This window comes from Solanum stenotomum, chromosome 1, assembly GCF_019186545.1.
Source record: "Solanum stenotomum isolate F172 chromosome 1, ASM1918654v1, whole genome shotgun sequence".
Lineage (NCBI taxonomy): Eukaryota > Viridiplantae > Streptophyta > Magnoliopsida > Solanales > Solanaceae > Solanum > Solanum stenotomum.
This window is the reverse complement of record NC_064282.1, coordinates 26,630,920-26,656,026: the sequence shown is the minus strand read 5'-3', so window position 1 is coordinate 26,656,026 and position 25,107 is coordinate 26,630,920. Positions and strand designations below refer to the sequence as shown.

Genomic DNA, 25,107 nt, shown 5'->3' with positions numbered 1-25,107 from the left:
TTCGAAATTTTTAGGGGCATAATTGATCACTTTCTATTTTCATATAAATGTCATGTGGTAAAGTCAAAATGACATGACAATTCTATGTGACATTTAAAGAAATGGAAAGTGAGTTGGATATGTCCAGCAGGCCAACTAACGCTCATAAGGGCATATTTAGACAAAAAGTTGGACGGCGAGGGCATGAGTGAGCCAAACTTTAAACGTAGGATATGTCTAGACCTTTTCGAATAGTTTAGGGACATATTTGACCATTTACCCTTGTTTTTATTACATAAACTCGAGTAGAAAATATATATATTAAACTTGTAGTTATGCATACATTAGTTAATTGTATATTAGTTATTCCACCTTTCAAATTGCATAAAATAATACATAAATTTTCTCATAACCTATTTGCATAAAATAAAATATGCATTTTCTCATAACCTATACATGTATTAATTATGTGAATTTCTAAATTGTAATTAAATGTCATATTAATTTTATACATGAATAACTTATTTTCTATCTACCTACCAAACGTTTTATCAATTATACAAAATTAATATATGAACTTGTTTCTTATCCAACTTCCTAACAACTCCTGAAAAAATATTTGTTCTTTTCACTTATTAATTGGGTGCCATTACAATAAGGGCAAATTTAGACTAAGTAAACAATAAGAATATATTTGTGCTAAAGTATTAGCAATAAAATATTCGTTCAATTTTTACATAACTTAAAAGAACATATAAACCTTTTTCGTATTATAAATATAAAATTTAAATTATCGATATGAGCGTATTTAAAAAAAGATAAAATGACATTTAAATTTAAGAAACAAAATAATTTTCTAGAATATCAGATCCATGATAAGAGGATCAACATCTCATAAAATCATGATAAAATTTGGAGAACGTCCACAATTTACTCAAAAATGACGTGGCAGATATTAACAAAGAAAACCAATCAAAGGCCAGTAATAAAAATTTCATATTGAAATTTACGATAAATATTTTTTAAATTTTTAAATAAAAAAAAATATTAAAGTTTTTATTAGGTAATAGAAAAGGAAAGAGATTTGAAGTATCACACAACAAACACATGGTCCCCTCAAATAATTTCCCCTTTTAAGACGACGAAAAACAACTCACCGTCCAAAACTTAACGCCGTTAGACACTATAAGAAAACGACAAGCGCGTAGACTAACGGATTACAAGTCACCGTCATAACGGAAAGACAATCTGGGCCCCACACGTGAATGGCTCGGTCTTAGGTCAAGCCACTTATAAAATATGAAAATCAAATTAGACGGCTTAACCAAACATGACTTTATATAAACCCCCACTCGCACAACCAATCGCGTGTATCACGCGCTTACTTTTTTTCTTCTCTTTCTTTGTATATATAAATCTCCCAATCTTCCATATTATCTTCATATTGAAACAAAAACAAAATCTCTCTTAATTACAGAGAAGAAATATAGTTTAAGGGAGAATTTTCTCTCTTCTTTTCCCTCAAGGAATCGGAAAACCCAGGAAGAAGAAACCTATTTTCTTTATTAATTGCCATTAAATCACCCCTTTGAAGGTCGAAGGAGCCTTTGCAATTTTTTCTTTCTTGGGTATTTATTTGTACAAATTTTGATTTCCTTTTTCTTGTTTTGAGAAGTAAAATGGGAACAGAAGTTTTGCGTCCACAAAATTGTTTGATTGACAGGTTCAGGGAACCACAACCGGCGGCGGCGTTTCATCGTCGGAAAAATAATGGATACTATAACAACGGTTACCGGAAACCGGTTGTTAGAACGGAGAAAAAGAAGTTGAACAACAAGATCCAGAACCAATCTGAGCCGTCAATTTCGAGGAGATCTGAGGAATCGAAACCGGTTCAGATCCCCGGGAGAGTTACACCGGCGGTGGACGGCGGAATCGTGATGGGTCAGGTAATGATTTTGAGAAGGGGAGAGTCGTTGGATTCTCTGAACCCGAATATCAGGAATGAGAACAAAACGACGTCGTCGGGTAAGAAGAAGAAACAACCGGCGAGTGGTAGCGGTGATGAGTTGACGGTTTACGGTACCGGAAGATTGGGTCCGGACCAACCCGGGATGTTACCCAAAAATATCCGGGTCGGGCATACTCCGACCGACGTGTATGCTGGATCTGCTTTCTCGAATTCTCCATCGCCTAGATCTCTTCCTCTACCCTCTTTCTTCAACAACATGAACAACAACAACAACAAAAAGCAAGTAGAATTCAAACCGTTTGATGATTTCGCCTCGAGAGATTTACGGAGGTTGCTCCGACTCGAGTAGCGGATCCGACCCGTATTCTCCAGAATTACCTCTTATAATTCTTAACTAAACTAGTTTGGAAGGGACTATATATGATTCCCCAGTCTCTAATTAGCTTTAAGGTTGACTTATATATTACTATAAATCTTTCATATTCGCTCCTAAATTCTCAAATTTTGGAACTTTCAGTTTTCTCCATGAATTTTTTTAGACATGGAGAAGTGAAAAGGTCTGAAATTTGAGAAAATTAGATTAAAAAAATGCGAATAATTTCTTCTTGTTATTTACTTGTTATTATTATTTATATTTTAGGTCTGGGGATTAAGTATGGAAGGAAGGGGGTTATTGTATTTATGGGGAAGGAGATTGAAGAAAAGGCAGTGATGAATAAGTTTAGTGTTATGTTAAATATTGTGTTTGTGCTTAAGTTGGTGGTAATGGTGAAGAAGACTCTAATGAGAGTAATGATGGAAATATTGAATAGCTTTGTAAAGCTTTTATTTTGGATTAATGGTTAGTAATCAGAAAGTATGTTTTTAGAGTATAATTCTTTGTTCCAAAGTTTATTGCTTTCTTGTTTATCTTGATGTTTCTTTTCAACTTGCTGTGTTAAAGTCATGATTTATGTACATTCAAAGTTGGAGAGTATTGATAAATAAAGAGTGGATAGATGATCTGATTATAATTAATATTCTTGTATAACTATATGAATTGTTGAGATTAAGAACATTTGATTATGCCAAGTAGAGTCAATTATGTCTAATCTAAATCAATCAAATAAGGATTAACAACTTGAGTTCATATTAGTTAATGTTTTTAACCCTAAGTTGTATAAGCTGAAATTGAAATAGACGAGCGAGTCAAATCATTTTAAGAACAAGATTAACTTGAAGAATTCAAGAACTTACTCAATAATAAATACTAATCATGCAAGCATAAACTTAACAAAATTTGTAATCAAACCGTGAAAGCTAAGACTAAATTGAAGTCAAGAATACAAAACCAACAATAAAGATGAACACGATTATTTAGAAATTGGGGGATATTAAAACTCTTCTCATGAAGTATGATTAAACACAACTCTAACTCAAGAAAATTTAAATAAAATGAAAAAAATATTTAATTTTCATGACCATATATCCACTATGGGCCTGTTTGAAAGGACACCCTAGTAATTGGATTTGGTGTAATTAGTGTAATTACACTGCCTGTCCTATTTGGTTAGACATGATAATTACTTGGTCAGCAGGTAATCAGTGTAATTGACAGGGGATAATTACACTCTCCAATTCACAAACAGAGGCTGTGAATTAATGATTACCTTTTAATTTTTTTAATTCTATTTTTATTTTTAAATTTTTTTCACTTCTATTATTTTATGTTCTATTTTTATTTTTATTATTCTAAAAATTTCTAGAAGTTTATTGTATATTTTATATTATTATATTTCATTTTCTTCTCGTTCTCAACCTTACTTCACGTGATTCTATGTAATTTTTTCGTATTATCTATTTCTTTATGCCATGCTTATTTTCTCATTAGCATAATTTTATTAGTATTCTAATTTTTAAATTAAAATAGAATTTATTGTTAAGTAAGGTTATAGACATACGTTTTCTTTTTAAAAAAAAAACATATTTATGTATGCTATGTTGAAATTTGCTAATAAGAGTATTATGTTAAAGTTTTTGTTTTGAATTTATAACTTATGTTATATTTTCAGTTTCATTTGTTTTAGTAATATTGAATTCACATTGCAAGTCATTTTTTAATTAGAATTGATAGATTATTTTTTTGTCGAATATTTAATAATTTATGACATATTATTTATATATTAATCTTTTTATCAAACATGCATTTCACGATGTTCGTAGAAACTTTATACTTTTAGTTTTTATGATCAATTCAATTGAAATATATTAATTTGAAAAAATATAAATCAATAATTTTTTCATAATATTAGTTAAGAACATATGTTTATTAAGTAATGTATTTTAAAAAAGAATATATCTCTTAAATATTTAATTTTTATTTATAAAGTTTTTTATTTGTCTAGTATAAATTTTAAATAATTAATTTTTATTTTAAAAATTTAATATAATTTTATGATTGCAATTGTGCATCCAAACACAACGTGTGTAATTACATTGTGACATCCAAACATGACATGTGTAATTACAGTGTAATTACACTGTGGCAATCAAACAGGTCAGTGTAATTACTAGGCTGGTAATTACTATCCTAGTAATTACACCAATTCCAATTACCAGGTAGCTTTCCAAACAAACCCTAAATGTTTTGATAAATAATTATGGCAAATGAGATTTTGGGGGTAGTGGGGTGAAGGGGGTGGGGAGTTGCTTGGTGATTCGTAGGTATTGAATAGTTCAATAATGAAGATAAAATGTCCATTATTTTTGGTCCACACACTTGTTACATTGATATGTGCCTACCCCCTATCTTTTGAGATTGTAATGCAATTACATGGCAACATCTTGGCCGACCAATGCATGTTATCTTCAAATTAATAGTAGCAAGTATTCAGTCTCTTAGATTTGAACTCAATATTTTGAGGTGATTCTTTTGTTTGTTTTACTTATTTATTATCACAACTCATGGGGTTTGTCTCTTATCAAACCACAATCAGTAGCATCAAGGTATATGTACCTATATGTAGTGTCACAATTATTCTAACTTTTTGATTCTCCATCGCGATTTGGTATCCACATTAAAGTTTGACTAAATTCAGATTTGTGTTAGAAAGTCCCGAGAATAAAACGCTCTCTAACAAAGGCGACTTCATACCTAAAAAACTCGAACCTAAAACCTCTGATTAAAAAGAAAAGAATACTTACCACTCGCCACAATCTTGATACACAATATCCCTATTTTAGACGAATTTTGTTGAAGTTTCAACGCACGTATGATATCATAGACTTTCTTGTCTTTTCATATACTCCAATTCTGTCCCAATTTATATATGTAATATATACTTTTTGTTTTTTAAATTCAAACAATAATTTTGATCGTAAATTTAGGATTGAAATGTGTAAATTTTTGAAACAAAATCTATATTATCAGAAACTATGTAAAAAGTAGTACTCCCATGTTCTTTTTTAGTTGTCATGTATACTAAAAATATTTGTTTCAAAATAATTATCAATTTAAACAATCAAAAGAGCATTAATTACTCCCTCCATTCCATATTAATTGAATTTTTGAGGTGCTTCATACTCTTTAAGAAAAGTAAATCAAGACATATATTGAACATAGTTTTCCATTTTTAACCTTATTAATTATTGTCAAATTTATTGAAGTCATCACATTGAAAATCCAAATGAAGGGTCAAATTGGAAGAACACTCTAAAAGTAGTCTTGAAAACTGAACAATTAAGTTAATTTGAAAAATGAAAAATGCCTCAAAAATTCAATTAATATGGAATGGAGGGAGTATCTTTTTCCAACTTTGGAAAGCACACATATATATAGGTTAAAGAATTAATAAATTGGGACATAACTAAGTGACAATAAACTAAGCCTATTTCTCCAGCATCATCCATAAATTATTTTTTCTTTGTATTTGCTATTCCTTATATGCTATGATTAGAGTGTATTGTGAAAGACTCATCTCACACCAATGGCTTTTTCTTTGATTACTAGTCTCACAAACGAACTCTCCAAATCTTAAGACTATTTTTTTTTAGCAAATTCTTTAGGACATGATATTTGTGTTTAAGCCTTTAAGGGGTTTGTTATGATTTACCTTTTAATTGTAACGCTATAATGGGAATTAAGACATTATTGATATTGAGGACCGATTATCAAGTCTTCTTTGTTGCACCACTATATCTAAGATTATAATTTTGTATCGAAATTACAACATTCAAAGTTTCGTATATAGTTTTGCTTTTATGCAAGCCCAATTGAGAAAGGGTTTTAGGCAAATCGATTTCTGTTCTCTCTTATGAGATATCATTTCTTGCACCAATTCATTAATGATTCATCCTTTTGAGTTGGTTATGGATTTCGATTCCATAATTTTTTAATGGATTCTTTTTTCATTATCGTGATGTTTGTCACTAATAAGCAGAGGCACAATTAGGTGGAGGTTTGTGACTTCTGAGTTCGGATGAGTCCTGTACTAGAAAATTAATTAAATATATATGTATATTAATTTGAGAACCCCTAACAAAATTGATTGATGGTTCTAAAGGAAATTTAGAACTCCTAAAATCTTAATTCTGGCTCCGCCTCTGATTATTAGTAATAAGTGATATCATATTTGATTTCTGCGAGACTTTTATTGCACATGAATACTAACTTAAGTTCAGAAAAAAATGATTCAAAGATGTTAGAGTGTGCTTCCTTATAAGAGGTTTATGTTGCATAATTTTTGTGCTACTTCCAGTAATTTTTATTTTTTTTATAATTTCACCTAATATCACGTAGTCTAAAATTTATATTATATCAAAATACAGTGTGCATGTCCTTACATATATTGATTTAACCGTTTGTCCTTCGTTAAAAGATTTACCATAGATAAAATTGACATTTATTAATTTTCTTAAATAATTATTATTTAATTACTATCCTAATGTTTAGGATTTTGAAATGAATTAAAGTTATAACTATTAAATCCTTACTTATTCGTAAGATATAAAAGTCCTAATATTTAGTATTTTGAAATTGACTATAGTTTCACTTCTTAAATATTTCTTTGCTTAACCATATTAATAGTTTTAACATTTACGAATTTTGGTTATCAAATCTTTATGTATAAAATTATCACTTAATCTGTACTACTGTGTGTCGTTTACTTGTGGACACCAATCATGTGATTTTGTGGATTCATTAAAGATTTTGTGATTTAGGAATAGATTAAATATTTGACCGTGAAGATTTTGTGATTAATATCAATCAATTAATTTGTTATATTGTGTGTGGATTTATATCAATCATAGCTATAATATAATTAATAATTTCTTTTTAATAGAATAAGAATTTATGGAGAAAATAGTTTAACATAACCTTTTATAATTTGAATGAAAAAAAAAACAATTACTCTACAAAGATTTCTTGAGTTTCAATTTTAGACTTTTTATGAGTAAAAATAAATATGCATGAATATAACGTAATTTTTATTTAATAATAAACCATAAAATTAGTTGTACGATTATTGCTATAAGCAATGTGAATATAATTCAAAATATTGAGCAACTATGTATTACCGTAAAAGGTGATGGAAGGAAAAGTTTTACAGTAATTTCAATTATGGAAAACGTTTTCATCAATTCTTTAGATAAAAAGTTTTTAGGAGAAAAATCAACTATCAAAAGTGTGTGAGTATTACATCAAATTAAGAGAAAAAATACTTTAAAATTGATTCAGAATTTAGTTTAGGAGCTAAATTTCATTTATTATACTTGAATTGTTAAAAAATCTTTTTCTACTCTAAGTTGTTGGAAAAAAATAATTCTTCTGGATATAACGTAGAATGAATAATGAATATTAGTATATTATTGTTTTTATTTCTATTTCTATTTTATTATTATATAGAAGAGTGAAATGGTAGGACGATCAAGAGTAAAAATGTAATTTTATTCTAACAAAAATCTATTAAGAAAAATAGCAAGAAAAACAAATAATTCTAGAAACATCTTTCTATATATGAAGTGAATGATGATCAAGGGTAAAAATGTAATTTCATGCTAATAAAAATCTACCAAGAATAATAACAAGAATACTAAATAGTTCTAGACACATCTTTAGCTATTGTTAGTACTATTAACTCATTTTGTTATCACTTCACTTTCTTTTCTTTTATGAGTTATTGTGATATCTATTCATTACTCTATTTTACTATTACTTTAATTAGTTCCTAATATTTTTTATATTCATTATGCTTATTGAAAATGTCTACTTTAACATAAAAATTCATTACTCTCTAATTAATATACCTGAAATGAAATAAGTGTGATAAAATTAATAATATTTATTAGATTGGAATTAAAGAATAAATAAAATTAATCTCAATATTTTAAAAGATGTTAAAAAGTAACTTTACAAATAAAATGAATATGATGGTATATTTGCATTTAAAGTAAACTATAAATGTTTAAGTAGACTATAAATATTTACTAAATTATAAAAGAGTAGTTCTTCATTAAAATATACAATCAAGTTTGTATTTCTACTTGATTTCAAACATATTAATTTAAATATGTGAACTGATGTAAGTTTGATTTATATTTGAAGTTGCCAGATCAAAACTTGGTATTTTTCTATTCTATAGAAATGTGAAGTTGAGGACGATCAATGGTAATATGGCCATTTCATATATATTTTATTTTAAAATTCTATAAATTGTATTTTTAAACTTGTTTAAATATTTTTTCAAGTGGGTAAATTTCCTTCACAAGTTACATGACTTTTCTAGAAACTATAAATTATAAGATTTTTCTAAAACTAAGTCGATGACACAAATAAATAGACATTAACTCATTCTTCATTTCATGCACTCCTCAATTCTCTCCCTCTCATGTCTTATACCAATAAATTTCTCGCCCTTTATTTCTAATTTGCATCCTAAATATTATACACTCCGGCATAGATCTCTTATTAGGAAGAACAATAGTGCATTTTTTTCCAACATTAAGAACTTCATTTTTGATCAATTCTTTATTTAATGACCATACTTTTGTAAAATAATTATAAGACAAAAGTAAAATTCAATATTTCTTAGTGGACACATCACTTATGGGACTTGTCCATATAGCCAATTTTCAGTAAAATTCAACTGTTCCACACTTTTCAAACACCATAATGAATTAGTTAACATGCTAAATCCAATATCAATCACAATTGCGTTTCTCAAAATGCCTAATCCAAAAGGAATGCAACCACTGAACAAGCTCTTAAAGAACAATTTTTTCAATAATTTCGGAGCATGTTATGTCCTTTTCTTTGGTTCTCTTCAGACTTTTCAATTTCATGGTGTTGCTTTTTTTTTTTTTAGATTGTAAAGATAATTTTTGAAGTATTTTTACTTGATTTCTCTTTTTTATGTATAATCCGAAAACTTTACGTAACATATATGTCATTGTATAATTATTGAGAAACATATATTTATTTATTACTATTAGTTTATCATTAGTTAAAACCATTTTAAGCAAGTTATATAAATTATTATATTAACTACCTCATGTTAAATTATTGTCGTATACATTATATTAACTTTTGTTAATATTTTAAAATCTCATTCATTGAGGTAAAACGTTTATTCATCATATATATTAATTACTTTAAAAAAAATTCATCAAGTAGGTCATTATTTTTGTTTGTTAAACATCTATTATGTTTTTTATTATTATTATTATTATTATTATTATTATTATTATTTCCTATCATGTTTATTTGAAAATATTATAATAAGTTTTCTTTTCAAACACTAATCAAATTTCTATTATAAACATATATAAGATTGNTTTTCTTTTCAAACACTAATCAAATTTCTATTATAAACATATATAGGATTGTAATATTGGGCCCGTAATGGGCCTTTCACTCTCTCTCTCTCTCTATATATATAAACTTATAAAGACAACAAACATATTTGTGAGTGAAAAGTAGAAAAAGAAAAATAATATACCATATATATAAGTCATTAAATGAACATTCATTACCTCTCCGTCAAAGACATTGTTTTTTTTTATCAAATATATTCAACTTTAAAAATATATCCTTTAAATGTAGAATTTAACATATACGAAGGGTGTCCAGTTGGACACCCTTGGTGACTATAGCTACGCCCCTGTGAACAATAGCATATTTGAAATATAATATTTATTTATATAATTCAAATAGATATAATTCTATTTTAATGTTAATTTCTATTTTTTAAATATTTTTGTTCTTAAATACAATTTTATTAATTAATGTGAGACACATGTGCAAAGCACGTAATATACTCTAAACAATAAGGTAGATAAAAAAGACACTACATTGCATATGTGCATAATAATACACATTTAATTTTGTTTATTGTTCCTTATTCCTCTTCAAGTACACTTTTGATCATAAAAATCCTCACTTTATATTTTCTAAGTTTTGTACTTAATAACATAATATATATACACACAAAAAAATATTCTTTTAGATATATATTTATTACTAGTTCTACATTTATCTCAAAATCTTATTCTAGCATATTGTAAATGATAAATTTGGCATAATATATTATATGACTTTCTTTGTGCTATGAACTAAGATCAAAACATAAAAGAGTAAAAACTAAGTTATAGAGTCCTTTTGGTATATCAATGTTTACCTTAAAATAGATACATGACTTGTTATAACTCAACTATTTTAAGATCTCTTGAGACTTATCAATTATCTAACAACACCATATATACACACTCGATGATGCTAAAATTTTGTACTAAGTTACCTAACATAATGAAAAACGTTGATTCTCTAAATCCTTATGATCTTATGTACACTAATCAATAGTCTCATTTAATCTTTATTTATCTTTTTCACCTAAACTTGCAGCACTTGTTTGAACCATAAACTTCTATATTTATAGTAGTAAACAATGACTTTTCGTATGTATTTGATAATTATCACATGAATTTGGTTAATGCTATTAAATAAAATATTGAATGCAACTTTTAAATTCTTCTCTTTTTAGTGTGCTGATAATATAAAGTTATAGGAATTAAAAAAATGTAATTGAAGCTAGAAAACCCCCGCATAAATAAGGAGGCATACATTTAGATTTCATGATAAATTATGGGTAAAGGTTATAAAATAAGTTAGCTATATTGAAATTGTAACACCCCGCTACTAGAAAGAACTAGAATTAGAAAGAAATTGTTTTTGGAAATAATCAAATTTGGAAAGTTTGACAAAGTTAAGCTAAATTTGAGTTTTGGGTCAAACTCAAACGACCATAACTCCTAGCACAAGAGCATTTAGGTGGGGTACAAGATACCGTAGGAAATATCTTTGAATTATTTTTCCAATGCCACCGAGTTTGCTCAATTTCGAGTTCGTATGAGGGAGATATTCCCATTTGAAGTTGGATTGTCTAGATAAGGAAAGTCAAAATCGGATTTTAGAAGGGTATTATGATCTTTTCACTACCCAATTAATTAAATTCGTTTTTGGTAATTAAGTTGGGGTCTAAAGTGATTGGATTCAGTTTACGCTTCATAAAAATAAGTTAGGGTTTTGAGAGAAAAGAAGAGAAGAGGAGAAAAGAGGAGAAAAAGCTTAGAATCATCGCGTTCTTGAAGATTTGCTTGTGGATTTCGCCAAGGGTTGATCCCTACGAGGTATGTGAGTTCACATAGCGTTGGGTTTGTTCACCCACGCACAAAACATGTTTATTTCAGCATGAATTCATCCTAAAAAGGTTGAAAGTTTAATGTTCTTGATACGTTTTCTTGAATTTGCTTTCGTTCTTGAATTGTGCTGAGATTAAGGAGTTCTTGAGATTATTATGTCGATTTATAGAGTTGTTTTGAGTTAGATTCTAGTGTACATGTGTTGGGTATTTGAATCTAAAGAGAAGTTGAGCAAAAGAAGCGAATTTAGGAGAATTGGGGCTAGAAAATGAAGAACAAAAAAGTCGGGCGAATCTGGCAACCCTATCCGCTTCGGGGACCTACCTCCCTTTTTCACAGAATTTTTCTGCGTCGCGGAGAGGTCACGGACCCTTCTGCCTCAAATTTATTTCTCGACTAAATATTTAAATGCATCTCCGCATCACGGACTTACTTCCAGACAGTGATTTCTTGATAGTTTCTCATGTTTAACTATCTAAAAGCATTCCTAAACATCACGAGATCTTTCCTATCACAAATCACAACCTTGAATTCATAGTTCAAGAAAAGTTAAGAGTCAAGTCAAGAGAAGTTCATAGAGTCTTCCAAAGGTCTTTTACAAATGTTTTAACTTTGTTTTAAGACTTGAGTGTTGAGTTGAGTAAAAAGTAAAGATTGAAGTCCATTTCTTCAAAAGAGTATATTGGGACTATGTATTCCCAAAGAGAAAATGTTTTCACATTTAAACAATAAAGGAAACACTGATTTCCAATAGAGCCTAGGAGCTAGTTTTCAGGAAAGAACAAATGCTTTCACAATTAAGTAAGAGAAGAAACTTTGATTTCCAAGAGAGCCTTTGAGCTAAGTTTTGAGCAATTATCTCAAATCACAGAAAGAAGTTATGTTTTTAAACATATGTGCTAGTATCTTTTGGGAGTAGTATTGAGCACCAATATGGGGGAGAGTTCAAACAACTCCCAGCCCCCATAAACCATGTATCCATCATGGGTTGAAAAATTGTCATACTTTTTAGATGATTCCTTAGTGCTTTTTAGCATAGACTAGTGGATCCACTTAGTAGTTAGGTTCTATGACCTTGACAAGGTATAAGACGGCCCTGGCAGCATGAGGCAAAACGTTGTATCATCACATAGCTCTAAAGTGATGGTTGTCGGTTAGAGAAACTCCCACATAAGTATTTTGTATTCTTATATACACAGAGTTGATTGTATTTTTTTATACATCCAGAGTTTATATTGTATCTTTGCATACATACATAATTACTATTGTATTTTTAAATACACAGAGTTGTTATCCATGTTTTAAAAGCTTTTCTTTATATTGCATTTATATTATTGCTTTATATTGAAATGAGTTAAGTTGAGCCCATATATGTTCTTTCAGTTCCTTTCAAGCTTATGTCTTGTTTTAAAATTCCCCTTGCATGCTCGTACATTCAATGTACTGATGCCATTTGACCTACATCAACTTATGATGCAGATACAGGTAATTAGGATCAACATCCAGTGCATCATTGATTCTAGTTGAGCTTTAGAGTTGTTGGTGAGTCTCCTTGTTTCTGGAGGACCCCTTTTCATTACTTTATCATTTTAGTTCATTAGGATGTCATGGGTCTTGTCCCGACGTCCATCTCAGTTGTTAGAGGCTTCATAGATATTTAGTTTGATGTTAGTTCTCGAATCTTTCCATTTCAGTTATGCTTGAGACTTGAGTTGTCACGTTGGCCAGCGAATGCTTATTTATAATACATTCTTAGTTATCTTTGAGCTTTCAGTTTACTTTTAAAGTACAATTATGTTTGAGTAAAGTCTTCCACTAAGAGTTAAGCCAGGCCAAGGGTTCGCTTGTGGACAACAATGATTCTTGAGTGCCAATCACGTCCGGGGTGTAGGCTCGGGGTGTGACAAAAATGTCAATAGTTGCAATAGATCAATGCACCCTTACATATTTCGTATTAAATATTATTTCAGTAGGTCATACACCCTTGCATATATTATTAAAATAATAACTATTATTTAGAATATTATCTTTTCCTATTCCAACTATATCATTGATTTGACCCTTTAAGGTTTTACTCTTGCAAGAATAACATTTATGACGCAGTGCTATCCATAATATCATAATCAATTAGATAGTTAAATGGCCATTTTGTAACTTATAGATGGATGTGGTCACTTTATAACTCTTTAGCTGGGAAAAGGCATAGATTTCCCCCTGAACTTATCCCGAAAAGTCAATTACACGCTTAAACTATTATGACGACCTATTACACACCTTTACTATATAAAAGTGAATTTATTTACCCCTGAGACGTGTAACACCACTCTCACAATATGTGGTGTATTACACTCGCTGCCACATCAGTGTCATGTCAGCGACATGTCACAAATTAAAAAAAATATATATTCTTTTTCATTTTTAATTAACTTTTCTTTTGTTAACTATATTTTACTCTAATTAATCTCCAATTAATTATTAAAATTCTCTAATAATTATATTTTCTTCATATTAAAATTACAATAAGATGAAAATTTTAACAATGGCCGCCACGAACACTAATCGAAACATGAAGCTGATTTATGGAGTGGAAAGTCTCATTTTCTCTCAAAAATGCTTGTCATAGCTGTAGCGGCTAAGAAACCCCCAAAATTTTATCCCACTGATGGCATTAAGAAATATTTTGTTAACAAACACAAATTAAAAATCACAAAACTTAGATTGATGATAAGTAATTTACTAAGCAAGCTGAGAAGAGGTCGAACAAGGAGAGATTTTTGCTTAAAAGAAAGAGGAGAAAAATGTGATTACTCAAGAGGGTGGGGTTGAAGAAGAAGAAGAAGAAGAGGAGGAGGAGGGTGGGTTGTGAAGAAGAAGAGATGTGAAGAGTGGGGTGAGGTCTAATTAAATTTTGATTTTTTTCTACTTTAATAAATCTGACACGCCTATTTTTTATTTATTTTTAATTATTTTGCCACATCAGTTTTAAGGGGTAAATAAATTCACTTTTAAGTAGTAAATGTGTGTAATAGGTCATCATAATAGTTTAAGCGTGTAACTGACTTTTCAAAATAAGATTAATGCGGAATTTATGTATTTTCCCCTCTTTAGCTTGCAATTAAGTTAGGAGTTGAAAAGGTTGTGAAAAATATTTTAATTACTTAATATTTAACTTATTAGATATTTATAACATTTTAAATTGTGATAGGGGTAAAAATGGTATTTCAACTTTTACTTTTATGTCTTGCACTTTTAGTATAATATAATTAATTAATGTAATATAAAATGTGCAAGCATGTACATTTAATTAGTAAGTAACAATGAGGTGGACTAGTCATTTTAGACATGCCATACCGTGTTCACTAAGAGAGCAAAAAGTTTGAAGAAGTATAAAAGGAAAAAAGTAGAGTTAATAAAATTGGATTAAAATGCTAAATTTAAAAAAAGAAAATTTCATGTTTTATATATTAATAAATTAATTAACTATCACCACACAAAGACTTGAATTGTGTATCTTGTAACTTTTAAAGGCCCGAATTGACTCTTAAGCAGTTTAGCTGCAGACATACTTGTGACTCAATTTGAATTGTACTAATGAAATATATTACTAAAGAGATATATCTTTACTAGGTTTGACCCCCTTCAAACTATCATAAGGGATAGAGGTTTTTATTTTTGTGACCATCAATTCGAAACACTCTTGTTTAAATATGAGGTGAAGCATAAGGGGTTACTATCACCATTATCTATGAGTAACATGTAATTGATTTCTCAAAAAAAAAAATACCCATAAAAAAAAACTCTTTCTTTGGTGTACAAAGATTAAGAGTTAGATGAATGATACTCCTACAAAAACCATTGACATGTATGCTACTTAAAATTTCTATAGAAATAGGCAGAATATAATAAATTAATGTATCGTATTGTGTTCGATTGGTGTATTGCATGTTTTGACATAATAAGTTTTTTGTAAAACACCCTTAATTTTTTATAAATGAAAATTGATTCATAGTGTAATTACAATATTGTTTCCTTTCTATATATCATTTCTTATTGAGTTAATATCTCAAAAGGTCACTCCATTTTGAAAATTTATCTAACAAAGTCAATAGTCTTATTTTATATCAACAAAATCATTCAACTTAGAATTTTGTATCAATTAAATCAATCCACTAAACCTAAAGATAAATTTAGTTTTAAACCAAATCCGCCCCTAAGCTATCAAAATTTAATGTTTTCCAAACCATCTTGAATCTCCTCGCAATTGTAAGCACAGTAGAAAATTTTGGGTTGTTAAAAACATTAGAATAAAGATAAAAAAAAAAAAACAAGAAAAAGTTCATGACGTTACACAATTTTCCTTGAGGTTTATGTTCAAAGTTTCGACATGAGTTGACGCTTGAATAAGGTCAGCTACGCTGTTCACGTTAAAGTCCTCTAAAAACAATTCCAATGTTACAAATTTCCATTTCAAGTCTAGATTTGGCAACCCTTTAAACTGTTGCAACATGTACGGGACCTGCACGTAATAAACTCTGATTTATAGAGTCAATGATAAATGCACAAAGAAAAACCTAATTTCAAAATTCTAACACACACAACTGTCCATTTTCTTCAAATGAGTTATAGCCTCAATCATTTCTTATTGAGTTAATATCTCAATAGGTCACTCCATTTTGAAAATTTATCTAACAAAATCAATAATCTTATTTTATATCAACAAAATCATTCAACTTAGAATTTTGTATCAATTAAATCAGTCCATTAAATCTAAAGATAAATTTAGTTTTAAACCAAACCGCCCCTAAGCTATCAAAATTTAAGATAACAAAACTATCAAATCATCATCTCTCAACAAATTGTCCACTTTCCTCAGCACCCAATAAAAAAAAAAGAAAAAAAAAACCTATCTGAATTTGGAGCCTCACTTGGACATCTTTAATTTGACGATCCTTGCACAGTTCCGGAATGTGTGTACCAAAGCAAGTCTTTCTTTAGCCATTTCTTGTACTTATCCTCATATCCAACTTTATACCTTTTTGTGGCCATACTTTCTTTCAAATTACCTGACCCATTCTTTAAGAATTGTTTTAGCACGAGGTATCTTATCATAACTGTCGTAATTAATGACATATCGACATTGTCCTATTTTAAAAGTATGATTTTCTCAAGGCTAAACTACCGCATTACTCTACTAGGTTGTATGACAATATCCCTCCAATATCCGCAAGAATCAGGAAAGGACAATGAGACTCTCGAATTGCTATTTTTTTGACATAAAGTCATCGAACATCCATTAAATATTATTCTCCCTTACATCGTAAAGGACTTGAGCCCATGTCTTTCTTATTTTTTGAATCTTGAAGTTTTGGACACTTAGATTGAATTTGTGGTGGTCAAGGTCATTCAATCCTTCTTGTTTGGTCAGTTCATGTTTTGGAGGTTCTTTTCTTTTAACCAGATGTTTGGACATCCACCATTGAAGCAAAATGTTACATCCTTGAAAAAATGGATGCTCGTCTTTGTATTGACTCAAGGATCGATGAATATCAGTTAGAATGATCGGGCCCAAATTGAAATACATCTTTTCTTTTTCTATCTTACCAATACCATGGAATATAGGATGTGCAACCATGACGAGTCGAGAATCAATTTCATTTTTCTTATGTTGAGGAAATACCATGGTTACCAAAAGGCATATAGAAAATGCCAAGGCTTGAGTTTGACTCCAAGTAGAATGATCGACAAACTCATTTGGAAACTCCCAAAAATAATTTTTATGTCCCCAACATTTATTTTTTTTAAATGGAATGTTTGGGGTATTTAACCAATTTACATTCACCAATAACAACATATCTTTCCTTTCTTGGCTAGTTGGCTTGTTTGGCAATAGAATGTGATGGTCCAAATATATCTTTCTGTTATTGCACATTTCAATGTTTTCCAGACTATCTTGAATCTCCTCGTGGATTGGTGTTATCTCAAATCCCCAAATCAATAAATCATTCTTTTACTATCTAAAACCGAGTAATGACTTCAACAAACTTGGGCCAAACTTGAAGATTCATTGTTGAAGGAGGGTTGACCATGTGGATTGAAATTTCTCTCTTTTGGTACCCATTGAGGTGGTTCCACTGAAAATGAAGAAGGTTCGGAGTCTTGGTGACCATGTTGAAACTCAAAAATCTTCTAGCCATCTAAAAAACACACAAAGGATTAGAAACCCCCTAACCCATAGGCATTATAAATTATCAAACGACGCATACATCCTTCAAACACACAAGCATGACTGTCCATTTGAATCGGGGTTGGATTCAATGTGATTTTTCTAATGGGCCCAACGCGCCTTGGGTGTTGGGTCATCTTAAGCAAATGCACTAATTTCAGGGATTGAGTTTCGTTGTATGCAAGTTGACTCAAAGTTGGTTTATTTGAAGTGGACAACTTGGGCTGGGACAGTTAACGACCGTTAACCATCCAATGGCCAACTATATTCGCCATGGTACACCAAGAAACAATTTGGATAATGAACGATTGCGGCCTGCATAATCGTTCTTTAGGATTTTCAAATTAAAAAATGTCGATTGACTGAATAAATGATATGCACACAATGATAGTTTTATATTTAAAGTTAAACACATAAAGCTCAATCAATGAAATAATTACAAATAGTTAGTCAAATAAGCAATCAACTCAAAATGGTTAGAACCTAATCAAAACCCAACAGAGTCGTCATTTCTGTTTTATGTTAAAAGAAAAGAAATAAGGGACTTAGTTTTCAAAAAAATTAATCTAACCTTTATAAGAAAAATCAATTCTTTAAAGAGTCGCTACTTAATTTTTGAGAAAAATCAAGAAAAAACTTATAATTTCAAAAGACTCAAACAGAATTGAAATATCAAAGGGGGTTCATGGTTCAAATTCACACTTCAAGAAGGATTTAGGCATTTGAAATATCCACTAACACACGATTGTCCTACGACTTGAAAATCGACATTATTCACAAACTTTAAAAAAATAATTAAGTAGAGAGAAACCCATTTTTTAATATTACTTGAAAAGGCAATGAACCAAAGATAATTTTTCAAGAAAATAACTTTTATCAACAAGCAATTAAATAAATAAATAAAACTTAAATACTTCAATTAACATAAAAAATAAGAAAGACCATCTTTTAGAGAATCAATTAAATTAAACCAAATTGAAACAAAAGTTAGAGTTAATACAAACAATAAAGAAATAAGAAAAATAGAAAAAATGTTTCAAATTTGGGGTCCTTGCACAAATTCCATACCTATCCTATATCTAAAAAAAGGGCTTGCTGATATTAAAGAGGAACTTTCGCATATAGCCACTCAGAAATAGCCTAATTATTCTTCATAGCTATAGTTTGATAATTACAATTTGTGGCTACATGTTATAGGGAGGAGAGAGGCAAGTGAGATTGGGAGAGAGAGGAGAGAGGGCAGAGAGTGGGAGAGAGGTGAATTATATATGTATATCGGTTAGATAATTATATATTATACATATGTATTTGTATACATGGCCAGCGAGATTGGGAGAGGGAGGAGACTGGCGAGAGAGAGAGCAGGGAGTGGGAGAGATGTGAATTGTATATGTATATCAGTTAGATAATTATATATTATACATATGCATTTGTATATATGGCAAGCGAGATTGGGAGAGAGAGGAGAGAGACAAGCGAGATTGGGAGAGGGAGGAGAGAGACGAGCAAGAGAGGGCAATAATTTGTATAATTCGCATCTCATTTGTATAATTCACGGCTACGTTTGTATAATTCGTATATTTTTGTATAATTGAGTAATATAAATTCTGAAATTATACAAATATGATAAAACTTGAAATAACAAATTGATACAAACATAAACATATGAATTTTAAACAGTTATACAAAATATATTATACAAATTAATTATATAAATTATATTATACAAAATTTGAAAACTACACGTTTATACAAACTTTAAAAAGTTATACTCAAAAAGATTGAATGTATATGGTGACAAAACTGAAAAACCAAAGGAAATTATCGTCATATACAAATATAAACCATCGTATACAAATACAAATCAAAAGAAGAATTGCTAGTTGCGAATTATAAAAATGTGACAAATTATACAAATGTGGCTAATTATACAACTCGAAGTCAGCCATGTAATTAATGGTTAATGTTAGTCGCGAGTGATAATTATAACAAACTATAGCTATAATGAGTAATTAATTAGTATAAGTTTGCTTAACCACATAATTTTCCCGATCTTAAATGGATTTCAGCCCATTGAATTCTTACTGGACTTGTTGCGATTGTATTTGGGCTTTGGCTCATTTTCGCCCCTGAAAAGTTGTGTATACACTGACCGTATACCATGGAATATGGATTCTATATTGACCAATTTTCCTCTATATCAGACTGTATATTAAGTGTATACATCCCACTTCAGCTTCCACAACCTGTAATTTTGTTTTCAGTCTGGTATTTGATGCGTTTCAACCTGTATATCATGTATAGTAAGCGTATATGGGCTGTATATCAGCCTGTTTTCACCTCAAACACCTGTTTATGATGTATACTTAATGTATACAATCCATTTTTGGACTTTTTAGAGTTGTAAGTCTGCCTTTGACCCTCTAAACCTGCTTCCCACTCAAAATTTGCATATTTGCTGCCAATTGATGCAGTAGACTCGAAGAGAAAGACTTTGGCCTCTATGGCCCAATCATCAAAATGCAAAAAAAAAAAAAAAAAAAGTCCACTAGATTAAAGAAGGGGTTCACATGCAACAAAAAGGGTAATAAGGAATTAGAATTATTGCTATAATCAATATTTAAATGAAACGTCAATGAACTGTATATTAATGCTAAGATCTAAGATACAAGACAAAAATGATATCACTGAATAAATAAACAAACCGATTAAAGAAATTTACTACATCTCATGGAAAGCAAGTATGTACAAAACATATTCTTTAATAAAAGAAGTTATCTGATGATTGTAACAAAGTCACATGCCAAGAATTAAAGAAAGTTATGACTCCAAAATATGTATCTTAGAGCCAATAGATGACACCCATTTTAAATAAGTTAGAAATAAAACAAGCCAAACATAGGACTAAGGAGTTATTTCTTGAGTAATTTTAAAATACCAATAAGGGGATGACCATATTTTATTCAAAGATATAACATTCAAGAAAAGCCATCAGTGAGCAAGAAAACAAAGTTGGGGTTATACACACTATAAACTGCCCACTCCAAATAAGCAATGATAATCATACTCTATTGCCACTTTAAGGGAGGAATGCGGTACACCAATTATTGAATAGCAATGAAAATGCACAAGACCATCAAAGTAAAATTTATTAAAGTTGATTTTTTTGAAACTTATCGCTTTATTTTTATTATTTTGTCAGCAATATCATTTGAAATTTTTGGAAATATTCTTGTCGATAAAGTTGTGATGGAACAAGGAATTACACAATAATAATCAAATCTAGTTGCAATTCAAATAGTTGCTCCACCACCTCATGAAAATGTTAAACCAGTTGTGAACCTTGACGCCCTCAGTATGATGAAACGTTTGATTTTATTTGAGTGTCTCCATTTTTTTGGTTCAATATAACACTAAGCAATTATATGATTAATAGTTGTAAAATATAAATCTTTATTGATGAAATTCATCTCCTTTTGCATTAAAATTCTCCACATTTGTTTGTGCATTTCATTAGTCGAGGTGGTAGATCACTTCCTGTGACTATGTTCGTTCAAATCTTCGCACCTAGATTTGTTATTTTCTCAAAGAGAGACAACTATTTTTTTCTTGTATTGGTTAGGTGTAAGCAAACAATTTATATAAGATGAAAGTATTACTATGAGATACATCTGGAATTGAGACACATTTCATTTGTTATCAAATTATGAGGTGTATTAGTTCGAATGGTTATTCTGTCAATTTTATTGGTTAGGGAACGTTGAGTCTAGCCTAGTATGGTGAATTAGTTCGGGTCGTGAGATTATATTGTAGAATGAGCAGTAAATTTAATTTCTAAAAGGTGTAATTTTGAGTAAAATATCTTCTTTTAGAAATTTGATGATTTCATTATGTTTTATGATCGATTTGACTATTGAATTATGTGTAAAGATTTCCGAATGAAAGGGTCAAATCAAGTTTTCTTACAATTGATGCTTTTCTTGACCCGTACTTATTTCGTTGGTAACTATGTTTATCACGAGAATTCTTCCTATTTTCAACACTTGAAAGTTGAAAGCTCGGGAGATATTTCTTGAGGGAATTCATGTGGGTAAGTTCCTAACTCAATTTTAAATCATTTCCTACCAATTTTATTTTCTAAATTCCAAAATTAAAGATTTCAAAAGAGGGAATTTTTCCTCCAAATTGAAATTTGAGACTAAATTCTTACTCGATTTTGGTTGAGTTTTCACCCACAAACTCCTTGTCACCTGAGAATTATGTTTTTCAAATAAAATTCCGTTTTCCCTTTTTCTATTTTGAAGAGATCTTTTAGGATTTTAAATCTTAGTAATATGGACATATATCGTTAGAATCCTTTTGATGGGTCATTTCCATTCTTAATTAACAGGGCACCATAACCTCTAATTGCTATTTAGGGAACAAAATTCCTTTATTTATCTCCTTAATAAATCTTCATAGGGCGTAACATCCCTTAAATTTCATTTAGGGCACAACTTTTTATTTTTCTTCGTTCTAAATCTTCATAGGATACGATATCTCCTAAATCTATTTAGGGTACAAAATTCTTTATTTTTCTCCTTTTAAAATCTTCATAGGATATAACATCACCTAATTGTTATTTCTAAGGAACAAAACTCCCTATTTTTCTCATTTCTAAATGTTTACAGGATATGAGATTCCTTAGTTAATTTCTATTTAGGGCGCTAAATATCTTATATTTATCTTTTCTAAATTTTCATAAGGTACGACATTCCCCTCATTGTAGGGAACACAATTTCCTATTTTTCTTCTTTCTAAATCTTCTTCATAGAGTACGATATTCCCTAATTTTCATTTATGACACAAACTTCTATATTTTTCTCTTTTCTAAATCTTCACAAGGTACAATATTTCTTGATTTGTCATTTTAGCGAACAAAACTCCTTTCTAAATCTTCATAGAAAGACGTTAATTTATTTTCTTTCTTTCAAATTACTAATCCCAATTTTATGAACTTTTACTTGTAGTCTTTTTTACGTGTGGGATAATAATTTTTTAAACTCATAAAATAATCTAAGGATATTCATAACTCCACTATCATTTGCATTACTTGAAGCTTTGTCCATCTCCCAATAAGTAAAAAGCACAATAAACAAATTCTACTACTTATATTCAAAGCTCAAACTAATATAATATATGTTACTTAGAAGCAACAACTCACTCTCTCCATCTATAAATTCTACAAAATCCATGCACTTCCCAAAAACATAATCCCCACAATTACAAAACAATAAACAACTCACTTTTTCAAGTTCAAGTTCCGCTTGCTGCTTTTCATTTTGACAGGAATAGGTGCTTGTAACTCGCTCGCTCTCCTACAAAATGGCAAAACCTAGCTATACCTTGAAGGACAAGACCTTAAATGGCCTAGGCAATCTCATAAGACTCCTCCCAACAGGAACAGTCTTCATATACCAATTCCTAAACCCTATTCTCACAAACAATGGTCATTGCACTATCATCAACAAGTACCTATCAGGCATCCTCATTGCCCTTTGTGGTTTATCTTGTGGATTTTCTTGTTTCACCGATAGCTACACCGATAACGAGGGCACGACCCATTATGGCATAGCCACAATGAAGGGGCTTTGGCCAACATCTAAATCGATGGACACAAGTTCATACAAAATTGGTGTAGGTGACTTTGTGCATGCATTTTTTACTATAGTTGTTTTTGGTGTTGTGACTATTTTGGACAGGAATACGGTGGATTGTTTCTTTCCGGCGTTCGAATCGACGGAAAAGATGTTGATTATGGTGTTGCCACCGGTTGTTGGTGCAATTTCTAGTGTTGTGTTTATGGTGTTTCCTAATAAACGTCATGGTATAGGATACCCTTCCAACTAATAGTCAAGATAACTAAAATGGAGTTATCTTGAGTTTAAAATATTTTATACTAATGATTTGATTGAGTTTTGTGTTTTGAGAAAGGTTTTTTTTTTGGGTTGATTTATTTTATTTTATACTAAGGTGTGTATATGATGTAAATCACAAGAAATGAATAATATTATAAGATTTGGGGTTTTAAATTTATTACTTTGTTGGTTATACAATGAGCTTATGATCTTGGAAGTATTTTGAGTTGTTTATTTTTTTTTTTAATGTTCAATCGTGCTATATTCTAGCAAACATCATTACATCACATTTGAAGTGTGTTTTACTAAATTGATTTTATTAATGATGTTTTGAAACTCTAAATTTGACTATTTTTATGTAGTTATTTAATACTAAAGACAAAAAAAAGGGAAAACTAATTTTTATTTAGTTATTTTTGATGTCATAAATTGAACAAGTAAGTCGAAACAACTATATTTAGTATTGGGGTTAAGTAATATAAAACGGAGAAAGTAGCTTAAAGATTAAGCTCACTTTAACGAACTAACTACCTCTCTACTAACTAACTAACAAAGTACCATCGAAATAACTATATTTAGTATTGGGATCAAGTAATAATTAACGATAAGCTTATGCACATATATATAAGATTGAGTACAAGGTACATCTCAATAAAGAAGTTCGTAATTTCAACATGATCATAATTCCTTCTTTCATATAACTTTTCAATATCATGTTCTTATAGTAATGTTGATATAAACTTAGATTTTAATATTACGTATTCGTATAAAACATGTATATTTCCATAATTTGTCACGTATGAATAATGAATTTTAGCATTGCTCAAGTATAAATCAAATTCTGTTAGTAAAATTTATGAAGGAAGCATGAGAACCAAAATAAATCAGAACATCTAATTCAGCAACTTCCCAATACTTAGCTTATTCTTTCTAATTTGTATTTTCCTCGTTCACTTTTATTTGTCATATTTCATTTTATGAGAGTTAATTTGACTAATCTTCGAATCTACTGAATTTAATTAATTTATTATTCAAATTTTAAACTAAAATTGCAATCCTTCTCATATTAATATGATGAAAAAAAATATTTATATCTTAAAATATTGATCAAAATCTATACGATTTGATTCTCGAACAACAAAATATCACAAGTAAAAATGAACGAGGGAGTATAGTATTACATTTCTTTAGAAGGTAGTATATGTTATTGAAATGGGAATAGAGATACCTGGAAGCAAGAGTAAGCTATTGCTTTGCTTCCCCGTAATTAAAGTGACATATATAATCATAATATCATCATGACATATATACTCAGATTCCTAATTAAATCCATCATTAGCTAATAACGGAAAATTTCATTC

The 25,107-nt window shown here is 29.7% G+C and overlaps 2 protein-coding genes across 2 annotated transcripts; both read left to right on the top strand.

Moving 5' to 3' along the window:
* Positions 1-1,415: 1,415 nt before the first annotated feature.
* LOC125870098 (uncharacterized) lies at positions 1,416-2,806 on the top strand. The gene has a single exon (XM_049550459.1). It carries the CDS (start codon positions 1,659-1,661, stop codon positions 2,298-2,300), a length of 642 nt encoding a protein of 213 aa, XP_049406416.1. The 5' UTR covers positions 1,416-1,658; the 3' UTR covers positions 2,301-2,806.
* Positions 2,807-23,112: 20,306 nt separating this feature from the next.
* Positions 23,113-23,963, top strand: LOC125870117 (protein DMP2-like). Its single transcript, XM_049550474.1, has one exon. It carries the CDS (start codon positions 23,214-23,216, stop codon positions 23,736-23,738), a length of 525 nt encoding a protein of 174 aa, XP_049406431.1. The 5' UTR covers positions 23,113-23,213; the 3' UTR covers positions 23,739-23,963.
* Positions 23,964-25,107: the final 1,144 nt, after the last annotated feature.